This window comes from Panthera tigris, chromosome E3 (assembly GCF_018350195.1).
Source record: "Panthera tigris isolate Pti1 chromosome E3, P.tigris_Pti1_mat1.1, whole genome shotgun sequence".
Lineage (NCBI taxonomy): Eukaryota > Metazoa > Chordata > Mammalia > Carnivora > Felidae > Panthera > Panthera tigris.
This window is the reverse complement of record NC_056675.1, coordinates 3482629-3503145: the sequence shown is the minus strand read 5'-3', so window position 1 is coordinate 3503145 and position 20517 is coordinate 3482629. Positions and strand designations below refer to the sequence as shown.

Below are 20517 nucleotides of genomic sequence, written 5' to 3'. Positions count from 1 at the left end.
CGCGGGAGCCCTGACGGTCTGAAGCCTCCAGACGAGGTCCCAGAGGTGAGCACCACACGGATGCCACTCCCGCCTGCTCTTCCCACGATGAAAAGTGTAATTACGGCTGTAACCGTATCTAGTTTTCTAGACACCAGCTCGCCAACGTGCACGTCTGAGCCACCGGTGACCCTTCCGTGGGGGTCCAGGTCGTGCCTCGGGCCCCGCTGGACACACCCCTGGTGCTGGGGGCTGTTCATCCTCCCTTCCGGACTGATCTGGTGCTGCCTGCATCATGTGACGGGGGGGGGGTGTCACTGGGCCACAAATATCATTTGGGTCCCCGGCAGCTGGAGCTGTAAGCTGACGAGCTGCCCTCCTTCTCAGACTGCAACCCGCCCTGAAGGCCGTCAGCAAAGGGCACATTGCATCTGGGGGCCACGACAGAGATGCTGGGAGACCCGTGCCACCTGCTCGGGGCAGCTCGTGGATGTGCGGGGAGGACACACGCTCCCCACCACTGTCCGGCCCCGGTGCTGCCGGGACCCGCGTGCCGCCCGCAGGCCACACAACAGCACGAAAGGGGAACACTGAGGAGCTGCCCAAGACCACCCACGTGGCACCTGCACCTGGACAGCTGAGGCCTCACAGTCTCTGCTTTCCTGCGACGCCCCAGTGCTGACCACGCCCACGTGCGCATCACACGCCACCTCGGTCATGTGCTCGCTCCCCGAACCCTTCTCTCTAGGCTTTGCCGTTGCCACCTGCTGGAGGCGGCGACGGAGCCACGCTCCAGTCCCCACGGCGCCCCGCAGCCTGCACTGTCCCTCCGGGGAGGGGGTGGTGGTGAGGGTCGAGACTGCCGCAGGAGCCCCCACCCTGGCTGCTTTCCCTCCGCTCGGGTTCGGCCAAGGGCGGGAGCTGAGCCCCGCGGCCTGGCAGAGGGGGCGGGTCAGGACGCCATGGCAGATGCTGGGGCCGCAGGCAAGAACGACTCTTCAGACCCCGGCTCTCACGCATAGAATGGGGACGGCAGTCTCCCCCCACCGGCCCACCGTGCGGGTCTGATGAGAAACGTGCGAATCTCCCAGGACGGTGCCCAGAACCGGGGTGCGGGGGCGCCGAGGACGCGGTGTTGGGTCTGAACGACGGCCAGCCTGGGAAATACCATCTGGCCCTCCTCTGCCCTCCCGAGAGGGGCTGGCCGGGCTCCTGGAACCCTGGGAGCCGGTGGGACGTGTTCCTCAGCGGCCCCTTCGTGGCCAGATGTGAGCTTCATGGAAAGTGACCGTGGCCAGCGCCACAGAAGGAGCACAAGGAAGATGTCGGGCCAGCTCCCTGGACGGGCCTGCCCCCCGATATCCCGGGGCTTCTGCAGGGCGGTGTGAGCAGTGCAGCCCGGGCCCACCGTGGGGACGTGGGGCCTGAGGTCACTTTTGAGAACCCTCACCTAGACGGTTACGGAGCCTTCCTCCCCCGCCATAGAGGGGGAGCCCTCGTCCGTCGCCATAGAGACGGGTGTCCTTGACCCCACCGTAGAGGGGGGAGCCCTCGTCCCTCACACTGTAGAGAGGGGTGGGAATGGGAGAAGGGTCCTAAACGAGGCCATGGGAGCCAAGAGCTGAGCTGTGGTGGTCGGTGCTGCTCCCTTCCCCCCCCTTGCCTGGTGGCTCACTGATAACTGGATACATGCGGGGTTCTTGTCGTGCAGCGGGGACGCTCCTCCCACGCCCCTGATCAGCCATCACGAACGGATGACAGGGGTGGGAGCCGCCTGCCTTGCTGACTACGAGAGGGAGCGCAAAGAGAAGGTGCGACTCTTTCAGCCCGCAACACCCCTTCCCCGCGCCTCCCCTCCTCCACACCTGCGTCTTAGGGGGTAAGGCACGGGGCCCACGCTTCCGGGCTCACGTCCCCGTCATCTGTGCCTCTTCCGTCCCCGGGACCTGGGCTTGCAAACCACCTGCGCAGGGCGTGCGTAGAAGGCCAGACCCGGGGAGGCCCGAGTGGGCTCCAGGACGCGGAATCCTGGTCCCTGGCGGAGGGAGCGTGCGCTAGGAGCAGAGACGAGAGCAGGCGCCCGTTCCCCGGAGGGGCCCTCCCGGCTCTGGGTACCTTTCGACAGCACAGGCCGTGGCCTCGTGGCTGATGGACGAGGAGTACGTGTGCCACTCTCCCCCCGGCAGCTCTCGCACCTGCACGGTGAAATAGCGGATGGGGGAGGCCCCGTCGCTGCCCGGGACCCACTGGAGCCGGAGGCTGCGAGCCGTCACTTCTGCCTGGGGCACCAGGAGCTCTCTGGGGGGCGCCGGCCGCTCTGCAACCCAAAGAGAACAGAGCAGGGGCGCGTGAGAGGGCGCTTCTCCGCGAAGGCTCCGCGGGAGCACAAGCCCGGGGACTCGGCTCCCCACGGGATCAGACAACGTGGAGATGATTCCCACACGTGGCTGGAGACCCCGGCTTGCTCCCGGAACGCGGCACTGTCAGCGCAGAGACAGAGAGAGGTGAGCCCACACGTGCCCCCCACACGACCACCGCCGAATGACACCTGGGCTCTTGCGAGCACCTCCAGGCCCCTCTGATCTCGGGCTCAGTGCGTCTGTCGTGCGGAGGCCGACCCGAGCCTGACACACGGCGGCGTCCAGCTCAGCGTCCCCGGGGCCGGTCACTGCCGCCCTGCGCAGCGGCGGCAGGGAACGCAGGGTGCACGGGGCCAGGACCCCGCTTCGGAGTGTGGATCGTTACCGTCCCGCGCCTCCTCGCCCATCGATTCCAACAGGGCGACTCCACACAGGGAGGGATAATTGTTTAATGGTTCATCACGAAGATTATTGATTCGGAGGAGCGTGCGTGGTGGGTAATAAAGCAGCGACTGACTGCGGGCCCTGCGGCGACGGTCTGCAGGAGCGCTTCCGTCTTACGCGGTCAGCAGTCCTCTCTCGGGGCTGGAGCTGGGGCTGCCCGCTTCCTCCCACCCCCTTCCCCCCCGAGCACAGCTCCCCTGGGCAAAGCTTTGCTGGGCCCCCTGGCTCTGAGCCCGGAGCACGGAGGGCCTGCGGGCCCTGGAGGAAATCCGCTGAGCTCCGTGGACCCCAGGCGGGTGGTGCGGGGGGTCGGGGTAGGAGCTGGGGTGTGGGCCCCAGGCGGGTGGAGCAGGGGGCAGGGCACAGGCTGGGACGCGGGTGAGGCAGCTGGTGAGGGGGTTCGGGGTGAGGGCTGAGGTGTGGGTGAGGTAGGTGGTACGGGGGGGTCAGGGCATGGGCTGGGGTGTGGACCCCAGGCAGGTGGTGAGGGGGGGTCGGGGGCAGGCTGAGGTGTGGGTGAGGCAGGTGGTGCGGGGGGTCAGGGCATGGGCTGGGGTGTGGGTGAGGCAGGTGGTGCGGGGGGACGGGGCACGGGCTGGGGTGCGGGTGAGGCAGGTGGAGCAGGGGGCAGGGCACGGGCTGGGGTGCGGGTGAGGCAGCTGGTGAGGGGGGTCGGGGTGCGAGCTGGGATGTCAGCCCTAGGCACGTGGTGTGGGGGTTGGGGTGTGGGCTGGGGTGTGGACCCCAGGCAGGTGGTGAGGGGGGATCGGGGTGCGGGCTGGGGTGCGGGTGAGGCAGGTGGTGCGGGGGGACGGGGCACAGGCTGGGGTGCGGGTGAGGCAGGTGGTGCGGGGGGTCGGGGTGCAAGCTGGGGTGTGGGCCCCAGGCAGGTGGAGCAGGGGGCAGGGCACAGGCTGGGGTGTGGGTGAGGCAGCTGGTGGGGGGGATCGGGGTGCGAGCTGGGGTGTGAGCCCTAGGCACGTGGTGCGGGGGTTGGGGCGCAGCTGTGGTGCGGGCACACGTCTCCCAGCCCCAGCAGCTCCGCTGTGAACCAGACCAGGGTGCCTCGTGAAGGGCACCCGTGTTAATGCCTCCACTTGGATTTAAGTCACATCAGACTTTTAGCATACCTGTGTCTTTCCCCGTGCCTTAGAAAGCGCTGGATTTCCCTACAGGGCTGCACGGATTCTGAGGAAGGCGAGGCTTTGGGAGTGGCCCTCAGGGCCCGGGCTGCTTCCCTGGCACTGAGAGCGCTGGCCGGACCGCGTCCCGGACGGGACGAGCCTGCGGACCTTGGCCGCAGCTGTAGGAGGGGTTCTCCCGGGGCCCGTCCTCTGTCCCAGGGCCCCGTGCTGGGGGCCTTCGGATGGACCGCGTTTTGGGCTGACGGCGGGGCCCGCGTTTGCGTGGCCGTCTCCTCCACCTGCTTCACGCTCTGGAGGGCGCTCTGTGACCCTGGGATTTCTGTCCTCCAGTTAATAGCAGAGATGCTCGTGGGAGGAGGGGGCGAGCATCTCGGGGAGGCTGCAGCTGCTCTGGGGTGGGCGTCGTCATCTTTGGGGAACTGAGGCTCAGGGTTTGGGGTCACGGGACTCACAGACGGGGGGAGGGTTCAGCCTTCGAACCTGCAGCCAGAGCCGCCAGCGTCAGAGGCCTGGAGCAGTGGCCCTGGGGAGGAGGCTGCTGAGGCAGATTCCAGAGCGAGGCTCGAGGGCAGGGGCTCGGTGAGATGGGAGCCCGCGGTGGATTTCTGTGGCAAGAGCCGTGTCCACGCAAACCACTGGATCCGTCTGGGCCCAACTTCCTCTTCCACAGAATCGGGGCTTGCAGCGCTCTTGCCCCCAGGCTTGGTGAGGACAAACCAAGACGGTGCTTGGAACGGAGGAGGCGCCCGTCCAGACAGATCTCCCTAGGAGTGCTGGGCAGGAAACGTGCTTACCGAGCACCTGCTCGACTGGGCACGTGGTTTTGAACATCAGACACCAAGCGCCTGCCTTCAGGGAGCTGCCCTTAAACAGGGGGGACTCAGTGCAGCCCTGGGCCAGTGACACAACCTCTCTGAGCCGTGTCTCTCTCGTTAAAGCTGGGACATTCATGCCTCTCTGGTAAATGTCAGGCCGTGTAGGCACCCTACGGTAATGTGTCCGGCTACAGGTGCGGCTCAGCGGGTGCTTGATAAATGCATGGGTCCTGGAGCCACCCAGGGCCCGACCCAGGAAGCCGTGGACCCAGCAAGTCCCCGGCTCCCACGCGGGGCCGTCTCTCCCTGCTGTGGCACCAGGACAGCAGATTCGGGTCTCAGGCCTTACCTCTCTTCTCAGTGGTGATGACGGTGGCCTCCAGCGGCTCCCCCCAGCCCTGCCTCGTCTTGGCCGACAGCCGAAAGATGTAGGCCGACTCTGGGGCCAGCTCCGTGGCCGTGAACTGCCTCACTGTGGCGCCCACCTCCACCGTGGTGAACGTGTTGGGGCTGCTGCTGGCCAGGCGGTAGGCGATCTGGTAGCCTGCGGGTGGGGCAGGAGGGCCACCCGTCAGTCACGCAGGCTCGCGGGGACCCCGCTTTCCCGCCACCCCACCACCCCGCCACCACCCTGCTTTGTCTCTCCTGCTTCCTTCCTCCTCGGCCAGCATCTGACAGGTAGATGTGGCGACACATGGAACCCCTGAGTGCTGGGCCCCATGACTCTCTTCCCCCTTCTGCCCTCCGCCACCCGCCCCTCCCCTCGCAGGCCAAGGGCCGTGCCTCCTAGAAAGTTCTTTCAAAGGCGCCCTTCTCACATCAGTGACTCGTCACCCTCCCTGCCGCCCGCCCCTCCTCTGTGCCTCCCGCCCCAGGAAGTGCCAGCACCCCACCCCTGGGCTAGGGGCTCCACCGCACAGAACTCTCCTGGCCGGGGGGCAGCGGGCTTCAGCGGCTCTGAACGTCTCCTAAAGTTCCCGGTTATCAAGGGATTGTGGTCGATCTGATGTTATTAATGATCACACCTCCCAACCAGGTTGCGCCGGGACTGCCTCCACACGTCCGAAGAGGCCACCTGTCAGACCCGGCCGGGGACCCGGCGCGCCCTGCCTTCTCTCGGGCACCGACGACTGCGCGTCCGTCTGCACTGGCGAAAACCAGAACAGGCGGGCGGGGCGCAGGGCAAAGCCCTCCTGGCATTCGGGGGCGGGTGGCGGGCAGCCAGCAGAGCCCAACCCTGTGCCCGCCAGCCCTGCCTTCCCTGGCCTCCCGAGGGTGGCGCGGCCGCCAGCGACAAGGCCGCGGTACTTGCACAAGACTGCCCGCCTCTCCGCGAGAGACACCCTTCCGCCTTTGTCTTCCTTCTGGCACCTTCTTTGGCTCCACTGGAGACCGAGCTTACCGGCATCTTCCTGGTTCCTGCACTCGGTCTTCTGTGAAACCACACAAGGAGCCACTCTCGGGCGGCCACATGTGAGGGGGGGACAACTCTGTGTGATCAGCCAGAGAGTGCCCCTAGCATGAGGCCCCTGACCACGGCTGGCCACAATCGTCAGCACACACATTGGGGGACAGCCCCCCCCCTGCCCTCTTCCCCCTGCCATTCACAGGCCTGGTATCTGCAGGGCCTGGAGCTCGGGCCCCTGACTGGCTGTCACGGCTGCGGCTCTGCCTCCGATGGCGCCTTCTCCTCGCCGTGACAACCAGCTGTCCCCAGCTGCCCTGGTGGCCTCCGGGCTCTGGCCAGGGTATTCTGCTAGACGCCTGTCCTTTCCCATTCAGTGACCGACAACCCAGAGGGGCCGAGCCCCTCTTGTCCGTGCCCTGTGCCCCCTTTCTCTCCCTCACACGGTGTAGGTGGGGAGCCTGGGGTTCGGGTGCTGTGGGAGCCTGGTCCCTGTCCTTTTGAGTCTCCTAGGCACCTAGTATCCTGAGGGTGAGGGCACCGTGGTCACTGCAGCCCCCTCATGGGGCTCTCCTGCTGACCTCTCCGGCAGCCTTGCCCCTCCGAGCCCTCGTGAGGGCCACAACAGGTAGCCTTCGTATGCTTGCTGGGTCACGAAGCAGTACAGCTCAGACGGGGTAAGTGGTCCGCCTGAGGTCACACAGCAAGTGACCAGAGGGGGTGGGACTGGAGCCCTGAGTCTGTCTGGCTCAGCCCACGCTTTCCACTGAGTCGTATACTGTTCCTGTGAATAGAAAACCTCCACCCCAACCTTTCAGCAAAGGGAGAGCGTCCCCTTGCCAAATCCTGGCTACTCGAGACCGCGCATCCCGAGTGCCGGCAACACATGAGCGTGTCTCCCAGGGAAAACAGCGTGCTGCGGCGTGACGAGCACGTGCTCTGGGAGCGCACCTGCCTGGGTCCAGGCCCTGGGAAGTCTGTGCTGTGCGACTGCGAACCAGTACGGTGCCCCCTCTGCATCTCAGTCTGTTAGGCGACGTGGGCGGGGCGGGGGTGGGCGGGTGCTGTCCGCGTTGCCCTTTGGTGCATGCTGCATACTGAGCCGGGCACAGAGTGGGCACCGAGCGTGGCCCCTCCGTTACCCAACGGCCCCTGCTTCCTGGGCCGTGACTGTGCGTCTAGGGCCTGCGTCTCTGGCTTGCTGCCTTGTGGCTGGAACTCGTCCTCTTGTCTTGGAATTAACATTCATCTAGGAAAACTCCGAGCGTTAAGCTGCCTTTCTTTTTTTTTTTTTTTTTAAACGAAGGCATTAAAATGTTATATTGAAACATTTTGTCATTACTCTTCGGGTTGTATTATACTCAACACGGCTCACGAATAACACAGGAGTGCAAGGAAGCACTTTCGAGACAGTCACCTCCCACCCAGGCCCCAGCTGGAAGGTCCCCTCTGCTGGCTCCTCGTGTGTCTTTCCGGTGAGCATCTGAGAGCACGGAGACACGAGCCCTGCCTTGCTAACGAGAGCGCACGTGGTAGTGCAGGGCGCATCCGGGCTCGTGCCCGGCCTTCCTCGGTGGCACCTCTGTGGTTGGCATGTGCTCTGTCAGAGGTCTGGTCCTTCCAAGGTTTTCTCGTCTGTTTGTGGTTCTTCTAATATGCATGCCTGATGGTCACGATTTCCACGAGGTCAGTCCCTGGTTCTTCCTAGACTCACGGACCCCGTGGACGGTGGTGAGGTCAGCACACCTTCCCCTCTGGCCTGTGGGCCACGTGGCGTCTTTTAGTTACGGTACCGCTTTGGTTTCTCTTCCGGTCTTGACCCTCACCCACTGCTATGAAAGTTATGTAAATCAAGGCTCTTACAGCTCCTCTAACCTCGGTATGTCCCCCTCTGGCTTTTGTGAGTCGCGTTCTCATTTTTATCTTGTCGGGATTTGCAGCGGAACTACGGGTGAACAGCAAATTTAAAGCGGCACGCAGGGTAGATCAAAGCCCGGGAGGAAACCAGACGCCGTTCCAAGGCAGCGCTGCCCGCGCGGGGACACGCTTCACGTACAGAGGCTGATGTGAACCTCACATGAGACCGGGGTCAGCCAGGGGCCTTGGTGACGACCCCTTCTTCCACCTGACCACTGGAGGAGAGTGTGCGCCCAGCACAAAAAGCACCTGACCGATGTCATTAACGTACACGTAATCCTAAACTAGAGAGAGAAACTAAGGGAAGGAGGGTATCTTCCAAAGACAAACTGAGCTCGACAGTGAAGCACAGAGGCCACGCTGGCAGCCACAGACATTACGCATAAGAACACGATCAAACATAATGTTTTCAAAACCTCCAATATCCCTGCTGGTGATGAAGAGCCACCAGCCCTCCTCGAAGAAACAGAAACTAACTCCGCATTAAAAGCAGGCTTGGGCCCTGTCCAGGTACACACTGGATTTCTGTGTAGGATGAGCTGGACAGCTTTTGTCTCGACGGCGTGAGAACACAGGCCTGCACCTGAGAGAGTAAGGAGTGGACATGACCCCCTCGCACACGCTCTCCCAGCGTCCGTATCCAGAGCGGGCAGATACCTGGCCATGGACGCACACGTCTTGGGAGACTCCCCAGGCGGCCCGGAGCCCAAGGCTGCCCTCATCCGCAGCGGCGGCCTTCACTCTGCACGTGACATCTCGGATGTCCGGAGGTCCCGAGCCAGGCTTCAACCCCAACACGACTCCCGGCTCCTCAATGTCCAGCCGCTGGAGCAGAGCAGCACAGGTCACCCCCAAGATGCCGTTTCCGCATACTGATTACTTTGGGTTAAAGTTACCCAGGAATAGCCAGTGCGAGAAGGACACCGTGACCCTCCTCTCTCCCCCTGCGAGCAGGAAAGAAGTCTCCCACGGGGAAGGTGCCCTCCCCACAGCAGGAGGAAGAGAGGCCCCCTTATCCCGGACGCGGGCAGTCTAGGGCCTAGATGGCAGCATGAATAAATCTTGTTACTTCTTCACTAATTTAGTAGCCCAAGCCCAAACCCTGTGGTCTTGTCAATTCTTCACAAATTTATTGCTTCTTCGTCTCAAAGGCATTAAAAACTGCTGCTTTGGTCACATTTGAGCCTCTGATCTTTGGGGCTCGTACACATATAAAATTAAATGTTTCTCCTGTTTCATCTGTCTTTTTAAAGAATTTTTTAATGTTTTATTTGATAATTTTGAGACAGACAGAGACAGAGCACAAGCAGGGGTGGCGCAGAGAGAGAGAGGGAGACATAGAATCCGAGGCAGGCTCCAGGCTCTAAGCTGTCCGCACAGAGCCCGACGTGGGGCTTGAACTCACAGACCGTGAGATCATGACCCGAGTCGAAGTCAGATGCTCAACTGACGGAGCCTCCCAGGGGCCCCTCCTGTTCATCTTCCTTATGTCAATTTAATTCTTGGACCAGCTGTAGAGCCCAGAAGGGAAGAAGGGAGAAGTCTTTGCCCCTACACTATGAATAAAGAAAACAATTAGCCCCCACTTACTAGGGCCAGTGTATTTCAGGCACAGGACACGTGTCACATCACAGCGGTCAGTGTTACCCCCGGGGGTGGAAGGGGGCACAGGAGCAGAGGACGGAGCTGGGCCTTCAGCGTTAGAGCCACATTCTGCCCGGGAGGCCCTGCTGTTTCTCCTAGCTCCCTGCTCTAAAATGGTATAATTCTGGTGACTGGAAGAAAACGGAGACGAATGGAAAACAATCTGGTCACTCTACAGGTCACCTGCAAGGTGACTGTGACAATCTGGTCACCTGCAAGGTGACTGTGAGGGACCGGGGGAAACCGCAAGGCGTTCTGGACAGCGAGAGGCTGACCCCCGTGCCCGGGCAGGGGGGAGGTGATGCCAGCAGAGCGGAGAGGCAGAGACTTCCAGGGCCACGGCTCCTCCAGAGAGGAAGAGTTGTTTCAGAAAGCAGCCAGAAAAACCGGGGTTGTGTGCAAAAGCCCCGAGGTGCCTGCGTCGGGAACGAGATCAGGGCGGTGCCTCAAGTCCCTGGCAGCAGGGCCTGGGGTCAGAGCGGCCGCGAGGTCCAGGGGGAGCGCGACAACCCACCGGGAGCCGCCCTGGCCCGGCCGCAGGCGGAGCCCCGAGGATGGGTAGAGCGTGCGACGGGATGGTCGGCAGGTGACACAAGGACCAGGACTCTCCGGATGTCACGTTCCACGGGCGGCGGTGGGCACAGAGCTGGCTAAGCAGGGCAGATGCCAGAGGGACGCCCGGGGGCTCTGCGCACACAAGACACTGTCTATTCCCGGGGTGCCGCGGCCTGAGTCCTGAGGGGCCCGGTCGGCTCCAGCCTGGCCTGGAGCGAAGAGCTTTTTCGGGAGGCGAGCCCAGGAAACACGGGGAGCGGACGGCAAGCACGATGAGGGGTCCCCAAGGCTCTGCCTCATGGGAGGCGTGGAGAGGGCTGCTGCGTGTTCCCCCCGACTCCCAGCGGTCACAGGCTGAGGGCTGCTGGCGGGCAAGTCCCCCCCAGAGGCCCGGCCCCAGGGCAGAGGGTGCAGCCCGGCGGGGCCCCCGGCAGCTAAGGCCCGGGCTGCTGGCTGGCCGCGGGCGGGAGAGCCTGGGCTCTGAGGGCCGACCACGCCCAAGGCATCTGCGACAAGGCGACCTTGCCGCCCAGAGGTCACTGATCTCAGGGACCGCTTCTGGCCAAATCCTTCTATGCATAGGGACTTGAAACAGAACTGATTTTTCTCCAAATGCAGGCTTTTTATTTGTGTCTCCTCACCACATCCCGAAAGCCTCATTTCTTTTTTTCCCTTCAGAAACTCAAGCTTTAGTGGCTGCGTAATATTCCCCCGTGTGGGCCGGCCGCTGGAGGCGCTACCAGGACTGACTGGGACGGGGGGGGGGGGGGGGGGGGTGTCCGTGGCGGGACCGCCCTGGGCTCCTCTGCCACTGAAGCACGGAGGCGACGATGCCCCCCTTCCCACCGCCACGGCGACGGCTCTGGCGCACCGCGTGCGAACCGCAAGGCACAGCGCTGCCCCCCGTGTGCAACTGCAGGACACGTGGGACCCCAGCTCCTACGCGAGCCACTGGGGAAAACCCCCAGCCCGCGGGGTACGTCCGTCCTTTCCCCTTATTCGCCCCGAAACTGGGCTCATACCCTCTCGCGCCCGTTCCGTGGCCTGGTGAACTGAAGACTGACACCTGTGTCTTACGCTGAAGTGTCCTGAAGACGTCCTAGACTCAAGGGACACTAGAAGAGAGCCTTCTGTGCAGAAACGGCGAGAGGAAGCGGCTGAGCGTCCGTTCTTGCGTTTGCGGAGAGTAACGAGCTAGAGTGCTGCGGGGTGAGGGCTTTCGGTGGGAAAGGCTCGTTCTGTAATTACAGCTGCAGCGAGGTCAGAAACATCAGTGTGTTGAGTGTCACCGTGCAAGGGCAGAAGGCTGCGGTGGGTGTGAGGAAAAGAACAGAGGAGCCGGATCAGTAGTAGGAGTGAAACGCGGCCCGAGCAAAGTCTGATTTTTAAAGTGCTGGGTGAAAAAGAATACAGGCATCCAGAGGGGCAAGGCCAAGTACGAGCCACACTGATCCAAGGCTAAGATGAAAACCGCAGCGTGAGAGACGCCTGGGAGGTCTCTGATTATGCCCAGAAGGCGGAGAAAACAACGTGCATCTAGAAAATCACAATCAGAAGAGGGCGTGTGCCTCATGCTCCAGACAAGTTCTAGAAGCATCAGCTGCGCGAGACGCAAGAGGAGGTTCTAAGATGCTGCTGTCGCTGGGAGCCTCCTGGGGGATCTCAGCCGCCTCGCTCGGACGGGGTGACTGCAGGCTGACACCCGGAGCCCCCTGTGGGACTTGCGTGTCACGTGGCTGGTGGTCACAGGCTTCCCGGGCAAGCGAAAGGGACCAGTCTGAGAGTCGCCTGCTCAGTGACACATCCCTGGGCCCCGGGAGGCACCCTGCCCAGAGGCCGCGTGGCTTGTTGGTTTTACGGCTTACCCGTGAGGGCTGGGGGCAGACAAATGCAACCGTGGATCAAAACTATGTATTTGCAAACACGGATTATGCTCACTGGCACTCCTCTCAGCAGAGCCCTCGCACACCCTTCTGTACTAAGCTGAAGGTAAATGTTAGGCCCTCGGTTGGCAGGTGGAGGTGGGGGAGGGCGCCGGGGTGCCTGGTGGGGGGGGGGCAGACCCCGTGGGTTTAAAGAGCACACGCGTTACGTTAGCTTCATGGCATTTAAGGGAGCGCGGAGCCAGCGAGGGAGGGAGGGTGGCCGTGCCCAGGGTGGCTCTTGCCGCATCCCCCGAAGGCAGGCTCTAAATGCTAAAAGCTCTCCATGGTAAAATATTTACGCAAATAAGCAAGCGTTTTTCCCTGTAGGCGCCCGGTGGTGTTTCGTGCCGTTAATCTTTTTTGGAAATGCAAGAACACGTTTTGCTACAGATTACAAGAGCGCGGGCTGCCGCGGAGGCTCTGTAGTCGGAGGGCCGCGCCACCGGAGCGTGAGCATTGATTCAAGGTCTCTGGGAGCCAGGCCTGCAGAAAGCCGTTTCCCTTTCTCTCCCTTCAACACCAAGCCGGACCTTTAGGAACTGTTTTCTCATCTTCCCCACAGCACCTGCAAGTTGGTGCGCTAGCTGTAATGATATCCAGGCGACGGGTTGCCCAGACAACATTTGTTACCGTTCAGCTGAAGGCCATTCCGACGGAAGAGGCTCGAATGTGGCGTTTTTCTGCACGAAGGGGGGACGAGGCACCGCCTGGTCGTTCGTCCGCTTTGCCGCGGTTGGGATGCTCAAAGCATTTAAACACGATCCTCTCCTTACCTGGACTTTTGTGACCGTTAGTGACCCCCAGGGCCCCGGGGTCACAATGCCGACTTCTGAATGTACTTTCGGAACACCGTGTAGCCTGACTCCAACCTGCCTTTCCTGATTCTTCTCCCTGTCTTGTCAGCACGAGACCTCTGCTCCTCCGACCAGGGCAGAGGAGAGCAATGATGTGCCTCCCGCTGGCGAGCACCAGGTAGACGCTGGTGCGGGGGGATGGCTTGGGTGCCTGGAAGACACCCTCTGGCCCAGGAGACGTGATGAAATACCGAACAGCCACGCGTTCGAGCTGACATTTGTCGGGTGTTTACTACATGGCAGGTGCTGTCCTAAGTTCTTCACGCACAACTCACTCAACGCTACGAGGGTGAGTGCTAGTCCCATTTGAGGGATGGGGAAACTGAGGCACAGACAGGCTCAGGAACGTGTGCAAGCTTACCCACGCGGCCACTCGGCCTGTCCGGAGCACAGTGCTTACAACACAGGGGAGAGTAAAGCAAGCAGCCCGTGATCCCCGAGCTTATGGCGCAGACCACAGCTGGCTGGGGACGCAGGGGAGGGTGAGTCACGCCCGCCTGGGGCTGTCTGAGAAGCTTCCTGAAAACAGTTGGCTGAGTCAGATCCCGAGAGACCGTGTTGGTTCGTGTTGCCGTTCGGCCTTTCCTCGCGCTGGGTCTTGTCCTCTGCGGCCTGAAGAGGCCGAGCCCCGTCAACCCTCCCACGTGTCCCAGTCCTGCCACCACGTCCCCGGTGGACACGGGGACCAGGGAGCGCTTCCTGAGCACATTTCACATGACACGCCTGCAAGTCCTGGCTGGGAGGAGTCCTGCCACTCGGAGTGAGGGACAGACGGAGAGACAGCAGCCCTGGGGAGGACCAGGTGAACGCCGACCCCAGCCTGTGGGGCCACGTGACGGCACCGGCTTCACCCACCACGGAAACGGCAGACGACTGGAAGACGCACACGTTTGCGGTCTGTGAACGTCTCTGTGCCCAAAGTTAAAAGATCAAGTATGTGGCAGATAATACTGTTAACGATCGTGCTGGCTGGTATTTACTGGGTTAAGTTGTCTGACCCTGTGTCGTGGCACTAACACAGCAGGGCCAGGCCTCCGAGCCAGACCGGACTTCAGGGTCTGGGCTCTCGCTCGGCCATTTGGTACTTAGATTTGGCCAAAGTGTCAGGCACGGAAAAGCCAGTGAGGAGAGGGTTAATCCCCAAGAGAAAAATCGTCAAAGGGGGTGTTAGGGGCTGAATGGCAATCCCCCCAAATTCTTAGGTTACAGTTCTAACCCTGAGCACCTCCAACGTGACTGTATTTGAGGACAGGGTCTTTATTTTATTTTATTTTTGAGGACAAGGTCTTTAAAGAGAGGATTAAGGTAAAATGAGGTCACTAGGGTGGGCCCTGATCTGGAGTGACAGGTGCCTTTACAAGAAGGGGTCAGGGGGACGACGAGGTGAGGACACCAGGAGGAGACGCCGTCTGCACGCCCAGGAGAGAGGCCCCAGGACCCACTGGCCCTGCCCAATGCCTGGGTGTCTCACTTCCAGCCCCCAGAGTTGACAGAAAATAGATTTCTGTTGTTCTGTGGCTCTCGATGGGAGCCCCAGCAAACTAGTACAGAACATAAGCTGGGGATTCCCAAAAGGAATAAAAAAAAAAAAAAACAAACCCTGACGGCTAATAAACTGTGAAAATGACCCCCATATAAATGTTACATTTTAGCTATTAAACTGGCCAGTATATAGAAACATTAACGTAGATGTTGGTGAGGGTGGAGTGACACGGGAGCCTGTGTGAGGGGCACTGATGAACGGTGCTTCTGGACGGAGAGTGAAGTACAGGTGAAGAACCTTCGAGATGTTCTAGCACCTTCTCCGGGTCATTCTGCTTCTGGCCTGTACCCTCGGAGATCATCGGAAACGCTGTGGAAGTTGACCTCTAAAGACGTCACTTATACCTGTTGTTTACGATTGCTCAATTTGGGAGAAGGTCCCTGTTTTTAAAAGTTTCAATTGCTGGGGCGCCTGGGTGGCTCAGTCGGTTGAGCGCCGACTTCGGCTCAGGTCACGATCTCGCGGTCCGTGAGTTCGAGCCCTGCATCGGGCCCCTGTGCTGACAGCTCAGAGCCCGGAGCCTGTTTCAGATTCTGTGTCTCCCTCTCTCTGACCCTCCCCCATTCATGCTCTGTCTCTCTCTGTCTCAAAAATAAATAAGCGTTAAAAAAAAAATTAACAAAAAAAAGTTTCAATTGCAACGTATCTGCATGTAAACATTACGTCATCTGAATGCGCGTGTTCTCGCTGCGGACCCCCCAATGGTACTGGAGTATCTAGTGTCTGCTTCCGGCAGTGGGGTCGACCTGATGTCCCGAAAAACCTTCCTGCGAGGACAAATTGATAAACATGACGTCAAGAAAAGAAGACCTTCTAAGTGCGTGGCTGAACCAGCAAGCGAGAAGGAGAAATTACAGAGATGGAAAAGGAAAAGCCCAGGCCCGCAAGGATGGGCACGCACATCTGGCGTTGAGGAAGCCACTGGGGAAACCCAACGTAAAACCACAACAAGCCACCACGTGAAGTCTTCCGGAATGGCAGAACATTTAGACTCTGAGGCTGTCGAGCGTTGGCACGGATGTGGATGGCGGCGGGGGTGCTGGTGGGGGTACAAACTGGTGTCACTGCCTAGGAGAATGGTCTGGCGTCATGGGCGTCACCGTGCAGAGCTTGGAAGGTGCAAGCTCTGTGGCCCAGCGAGGCCGTTCCCGGGGGGGTGCCCCGGGGAACACTCCCGCGCACGCGCCAGGAGGGGAGCACCAGGCACCCGTGTGTTGCAGACATGCCGGGGGCACTGCGACCGTCCCGGCCGGGGGATGGCCGGGCAAGCTGCTGTGCGTGCGCGTGGACAGCCAGTGTATTTGTGACGTGGGAAGAAGAGAGCAAGGTTGCAGAAAAACCTGTCATCGGAGTTTGTATGAAATCTAAAGACATGCAGAACTAGTATTAGATTTTTAGGCTTAACTTCAGCTCTGGGGAAATCACGTGGGAAACCACCGGGGAGATCAACACAAAATCCCAGAGGGGGCCTGGCGGGCTCGCCATCTCACACTGGGCAGCAGGGATGCGTGTTAGTTTACTGCCGTCACGACGTAAACACACTAGAACAAAGAGGTTCCTGTGTAACCATGAACGATTTCATAATAAAAATATCAGAACAGCGACCGGAGGAAACAAAGATACTCACACTGTTTCGGGGTGGTGGAATTGTGGGTGATTCTCATTTTCTTCCTGTTCCTTTTAAAAATTTTTTTTTTTTAAGTTTATAGGGAATGTGCCATTTTTGTTTTCGAGTTGTCCTTTTTTGCCATGAATATTTCAAGCATACAGAAAATACTGGAAATGCTATCGAGCAGACACTCATATATTCATCAAACCAACTGGACATATTGAGATTCTTGCCAAATTGGACTGTTTGTTTTCACATTAGACGGGAGATGAGGCAGAAAGAGTTGAAGCCGTCCGGCGGCCCTACTGGATGTTCTTCCTCAGCGTAACCCCCGTTGCAGCTCAGGGTATGTTCCTGCCCACGTGTTCACACCTTCCTGTACGCGTGTACCCGTAAATGACAGAAAATAACATTTACACAGTTTCTGAAGGTGCAGGAATGTTCTCAGGCTGCACATATCCTCCCGCGACTTCTTTTTTCCCTGAACAAATGTTTCTGAGACTCACTTGTATTGACTTGTGTAATTTCGTTCATCATTTTAACTGCTGCCGTGTTTTCTGCTTGGTGAATATCCCAAAATAGACCTTTTTATGGTCTTACTGACCAAAAAAAACCGGGTGTCTGGTTCTTGGTTTCCCCTGTTATTCAAAGCGATGTTCAAAGCCAGGAGTGTCCCCGACCGTTTCTCCTTGGGTCCCGGTGTGAGACGTCCGCCAGGGTTTAAGAGCTGACGGGCTCCCAGGAGGCAGAGCGCAGGTGTGTTCACCTCGCCAAGACGTTCCCGGATTCTTCTCCAGAGAGGCTGTGCCGGTTCACATTCCAAACAATTGCACGTGAGTGTGTCTGCTTCCCCACATCTCTGCCTCGCCTGGGTGGTACCACACTTTCTATGGCTCTCCATCTGAATAATGTTAAGATTCTATTCCGTCATGGTCTGAATTCTCCTTTTCCAAGTGCTCTTTCAATCAGAGGAACAGACGTTAGACAGACCCTTAAAAATAAGTGACAAGATTCTACTTTTGGACGGCGAGACTCATGTGATTGTGGTCGGTGCAGGAAGGCAGGGACGGGCGTGGAGAGAACGTGCAGGTACAGGTGACATCGAATGTGACGGGAAAGGCAGAGAAGGGGCAGGGGTCTTCCCTGGCAGAGGACCAGCAAGCACAGGGCCAGAACCTCCCCAAAGAGGAGCCCGGATGAGCAGTTCAAAGCCACGGCTACGAAATCAGAGCGCGCGTCTGTCTGCGCTAAGAGAGAAACACACATGAAACGCTTACTGGCCTCCCCTCTGTCTCCCGTGGGGTCCTCCTGTCAGAATGATTCTTATCAGTCCACGATGGCTACAGCGAGTGCGGAGGTGGGCGCAGAATTAGCACCAGCCTTGGGACTGGAGCACGGGCGGAAGGCAGAGCCGAGGGGGGCTGCCAGGCCCAGGGCCGTGGGGCCTCCCTCCCCCAGCAGGCAGGGGGGGCTCTGCTTCTTGGAGACTCCGGGTACTGTGACAGGTCGGAATTCACACTTTGTGCTCCAGACATGTCTCCTGTCTCACGGCAGGCTGGGGACGTCCCCTGGGTGATCGGATACGCTCCATCCGGAAGAGGCAGCAGTCTGGGCCCTGTGTGGAGGGCTCCAGAAAGCCTCTGCCGTAGCCTACGCCCTGCACACCGCCCTCCGCCCCAGGTCTGGAGCTCCAGGCGCAGGGCCCAACAGGCGTCTGAGATCCCGTCTCATCCGGACTGGATCCGAAACACATACTTCAACAGGGGCTTCTTCGTCTGCTCACTGTGATTTGAGTAGCAAGAACCTGTAGTTCCCAAGGTCACCCAATTCAGAAATACCGTGCTCATAGCAAAACGCCCCATCTAGTGACTCCAGGCACCGCACAAGGAAGAGTCAGACAGAGGAGGGCCACAGCCTTTCTGCAGGCGACTGAGGTATGCCCCAGGCCCCGTCTTCATGAAACAAGAACTCAATAAATATCTGCCTCTCCCTTTAGTTATTACCTAAAAGACAAATCTGATATGTCACTTTGCTGCTCCCAAGTCCTTGGGTGACTCACTACTGGCCTCAGCACACATGAAAAAAAAAGTTTTTTAATGAAGTGAACCCTTCTTTGAACCAAATCTTAGAATCCTAATGTCAGAAGCAGGTAGACGTGGTGAATTTTGCTACCTATCTGTAAGCTCAGGTTTATGATCTGACCACCCAGCACAGAAACTGACACATTTGGGGGTCTGCCCCACGTTGGGATTAGGGACGCACCCGATCAGAGGGCTGGCCCGGGTCTGGAGAACATACCGTGCCTTTCGATGCCTGATTTCACGCATCGAGGCCTAGGAGCACCCCCTGCCTGGTGCAGCCGGCCATCCCCAGCAGTCCCCGGCCCGGCCCACATCTCCAGGCCTGGGTCTGTCTACGCAGCCAGAGGCACAAGACATTCCGTCTGGCTGAGTGGATGACCCTCTTCCCTTCCTCCAGGGCTCCGGAAGCCACTTCTTTGCAAGATCCAGTTCCAAAGCGGCCTTCCGTCCACCGAGAGCCCCTCGCCCCAGGAAGACGTGCTTTGGGGCATTTCTCGAATCTGTGTCCCATCACCTATCATGTTGCACTGCATTTGGGCCTCTCCCCGGTGCTGCCCTGGGCACCTCACATCTTGAGGACGGGCGTATCTTATTCACTCCTTACTGCCCACCACGGACACGATGCCAGGCATATAGGAGGCCCTTAATTCGTCATGGCGAGAACGTGAATAAATAAAGGGACTGATGATTTTTTTAAAAATACAACTTGCCGCCTTGGGGGAACAAGGAAAAATTAAGGCTTTTCATCAATGTTATCAGAGTTGCTCCGCTAAAAGTTAAAAGCAAACAAACAAATTTCCGGGGGACGAGGGCACACACAATTCATTCCGGAAACTTCTTCAAAGGATTAGGCGCAAGCCCTGCAGCAGGGGATGTTTCCTGGAACTTGGGAGCGAAGGCCAGGCCTCTGGCTCCCGTGAAAAATGAGCCTGTTGTATCCCAAACACACACGGAAACAGCCTCGTGGCTTTGGAGCTGAAGGAAAGGCCAATTACACACGGTACCGTTGTGGACCGCGAACGAAAGGAAGAGGTTCTGGGTGAACAACGTGGAAATTCCCGTCTGCAAGGACACCTCAGCGCTCAGCTCACAGAGCAGCCGAGGGTCCCACGTTTCTCAGCGCGGAAAACGCGAGGCCACGGCGGGCGGGACTTTGTTTTTTTCCCCAGCCTCTTTGATGTGTAAAACAACCAGATGAAATCACTCCAGCTGCTGTTTCCCTCCGAGCTACGACCCGGTACATCGCGGCCGCTCCCTCACCCAGGATGATGCCATTGGGCTCCTCTGGCGGCTGCCACACGATCCGCACGGACGTGAGTCTCACTTCAGGAAACACGAGCCTCACGGGTGGGCCTGGGGCTGGAGGGAAGAAGGGAGACCGTGAGCCAGGTGCCGCTACGGTGCCACGTGGGTACGTGGCGAGGTTGCGCGCGACTCTGTGGGGCAGCAGGGCGGCTCTGATCACGGACGGGACGCTCTGAGCCTACGACTGACTTTTGCAAACTAGCTCGCTCTGCGTGGCCCCCTAATGGCTCTGAGAAAACAGCTCATTTTGAATCCAGCTCATCTGCTTTCCAAGTTCCGGAAGAAGTGCTCACAAACCGTGCTGGGCGTCCCCTGAGCGTAAGACCTGCTCCCAGCAGGTCAAGCTGAGGGTCGAGGTTTTGGCAGTCTGGCCCGAATACGGTCTGGGGCTCGACACCCGCTAGCAGGGGCTGGATAAACCAGGTGGCCTCAAGTCCCTCCCAACTGACAAAGTAACATGTTGACAAACACTGATTTTTCTCTTACGCACACCACCCCCTCCTGCACCGTCCTAGAAAACGAAGAGTTGAGGCGCACAAGTGCATGTAATTCTTCGGTGCATCATGACTGTGGCGCCGTTTAGTAACAGGGTCATAGCCCTCGTAAGATACATTTACTTAAACGGACGGGCGAGGAAGTGCGTGGCCTGTACCAGAACTTCTGGTTGGAACTTAACTGATTGATTCCCAGGTAAGAGGCCATGGGCACAGAACTATCGATACAACAGGATGATGTGTGTTACAGTCACGCGGGGCTGTGGGTGCTGCCTCTGCCTATGAAGCTGAGAAGAGCATTTAAGATTTTAAACCTGTGTTCAAAAATTTTTTTTATTGTTTATTTTTGAGAGAGACAGAGAGAGAGAGAGAGAGAGAGAGAGAGAGAGAGAGAGACACAGTGGGGGAGGGGCAGAGAGAGAGGGGGACACAGAATCCGAAC

General features: G+C 59.4%; 1 protein-coding gene across 2 annotated transcripts in view; it reads right to left on the bottom strand.

The window, feature by feature from the left end:
• Positions 1-20517, bottom strand: part of SDK1 (sidekick cell adhesion molecule 1) — a 530611-nt gene that overhangs the window by 77520 nt on the left and 432574 nt on the right. Inside the window, exons 28-30 of one of the 2 annotated variants that reach the window (XM_042972313.1) lie at positions 19537-19635; positions 5093-5287; positions 2095-2296 (exon numbers count right to left, since the gene is read on the bottom strand). In XM_042972313.1, coding sequence (XP_042828247.1) covers positions 2095-2296; positions 5093-5287; positions 19537-19635 — 496 coding nt within the window. Of the gene's footprint in view, positions 1-2094; positions 2297-5092; positions 5288-16213; positions 16487-19536; positions 19636-20517 lie in introns of those variants that run through there. The other variant, XM_042972314.1, reaches the window with a different exon arrangement.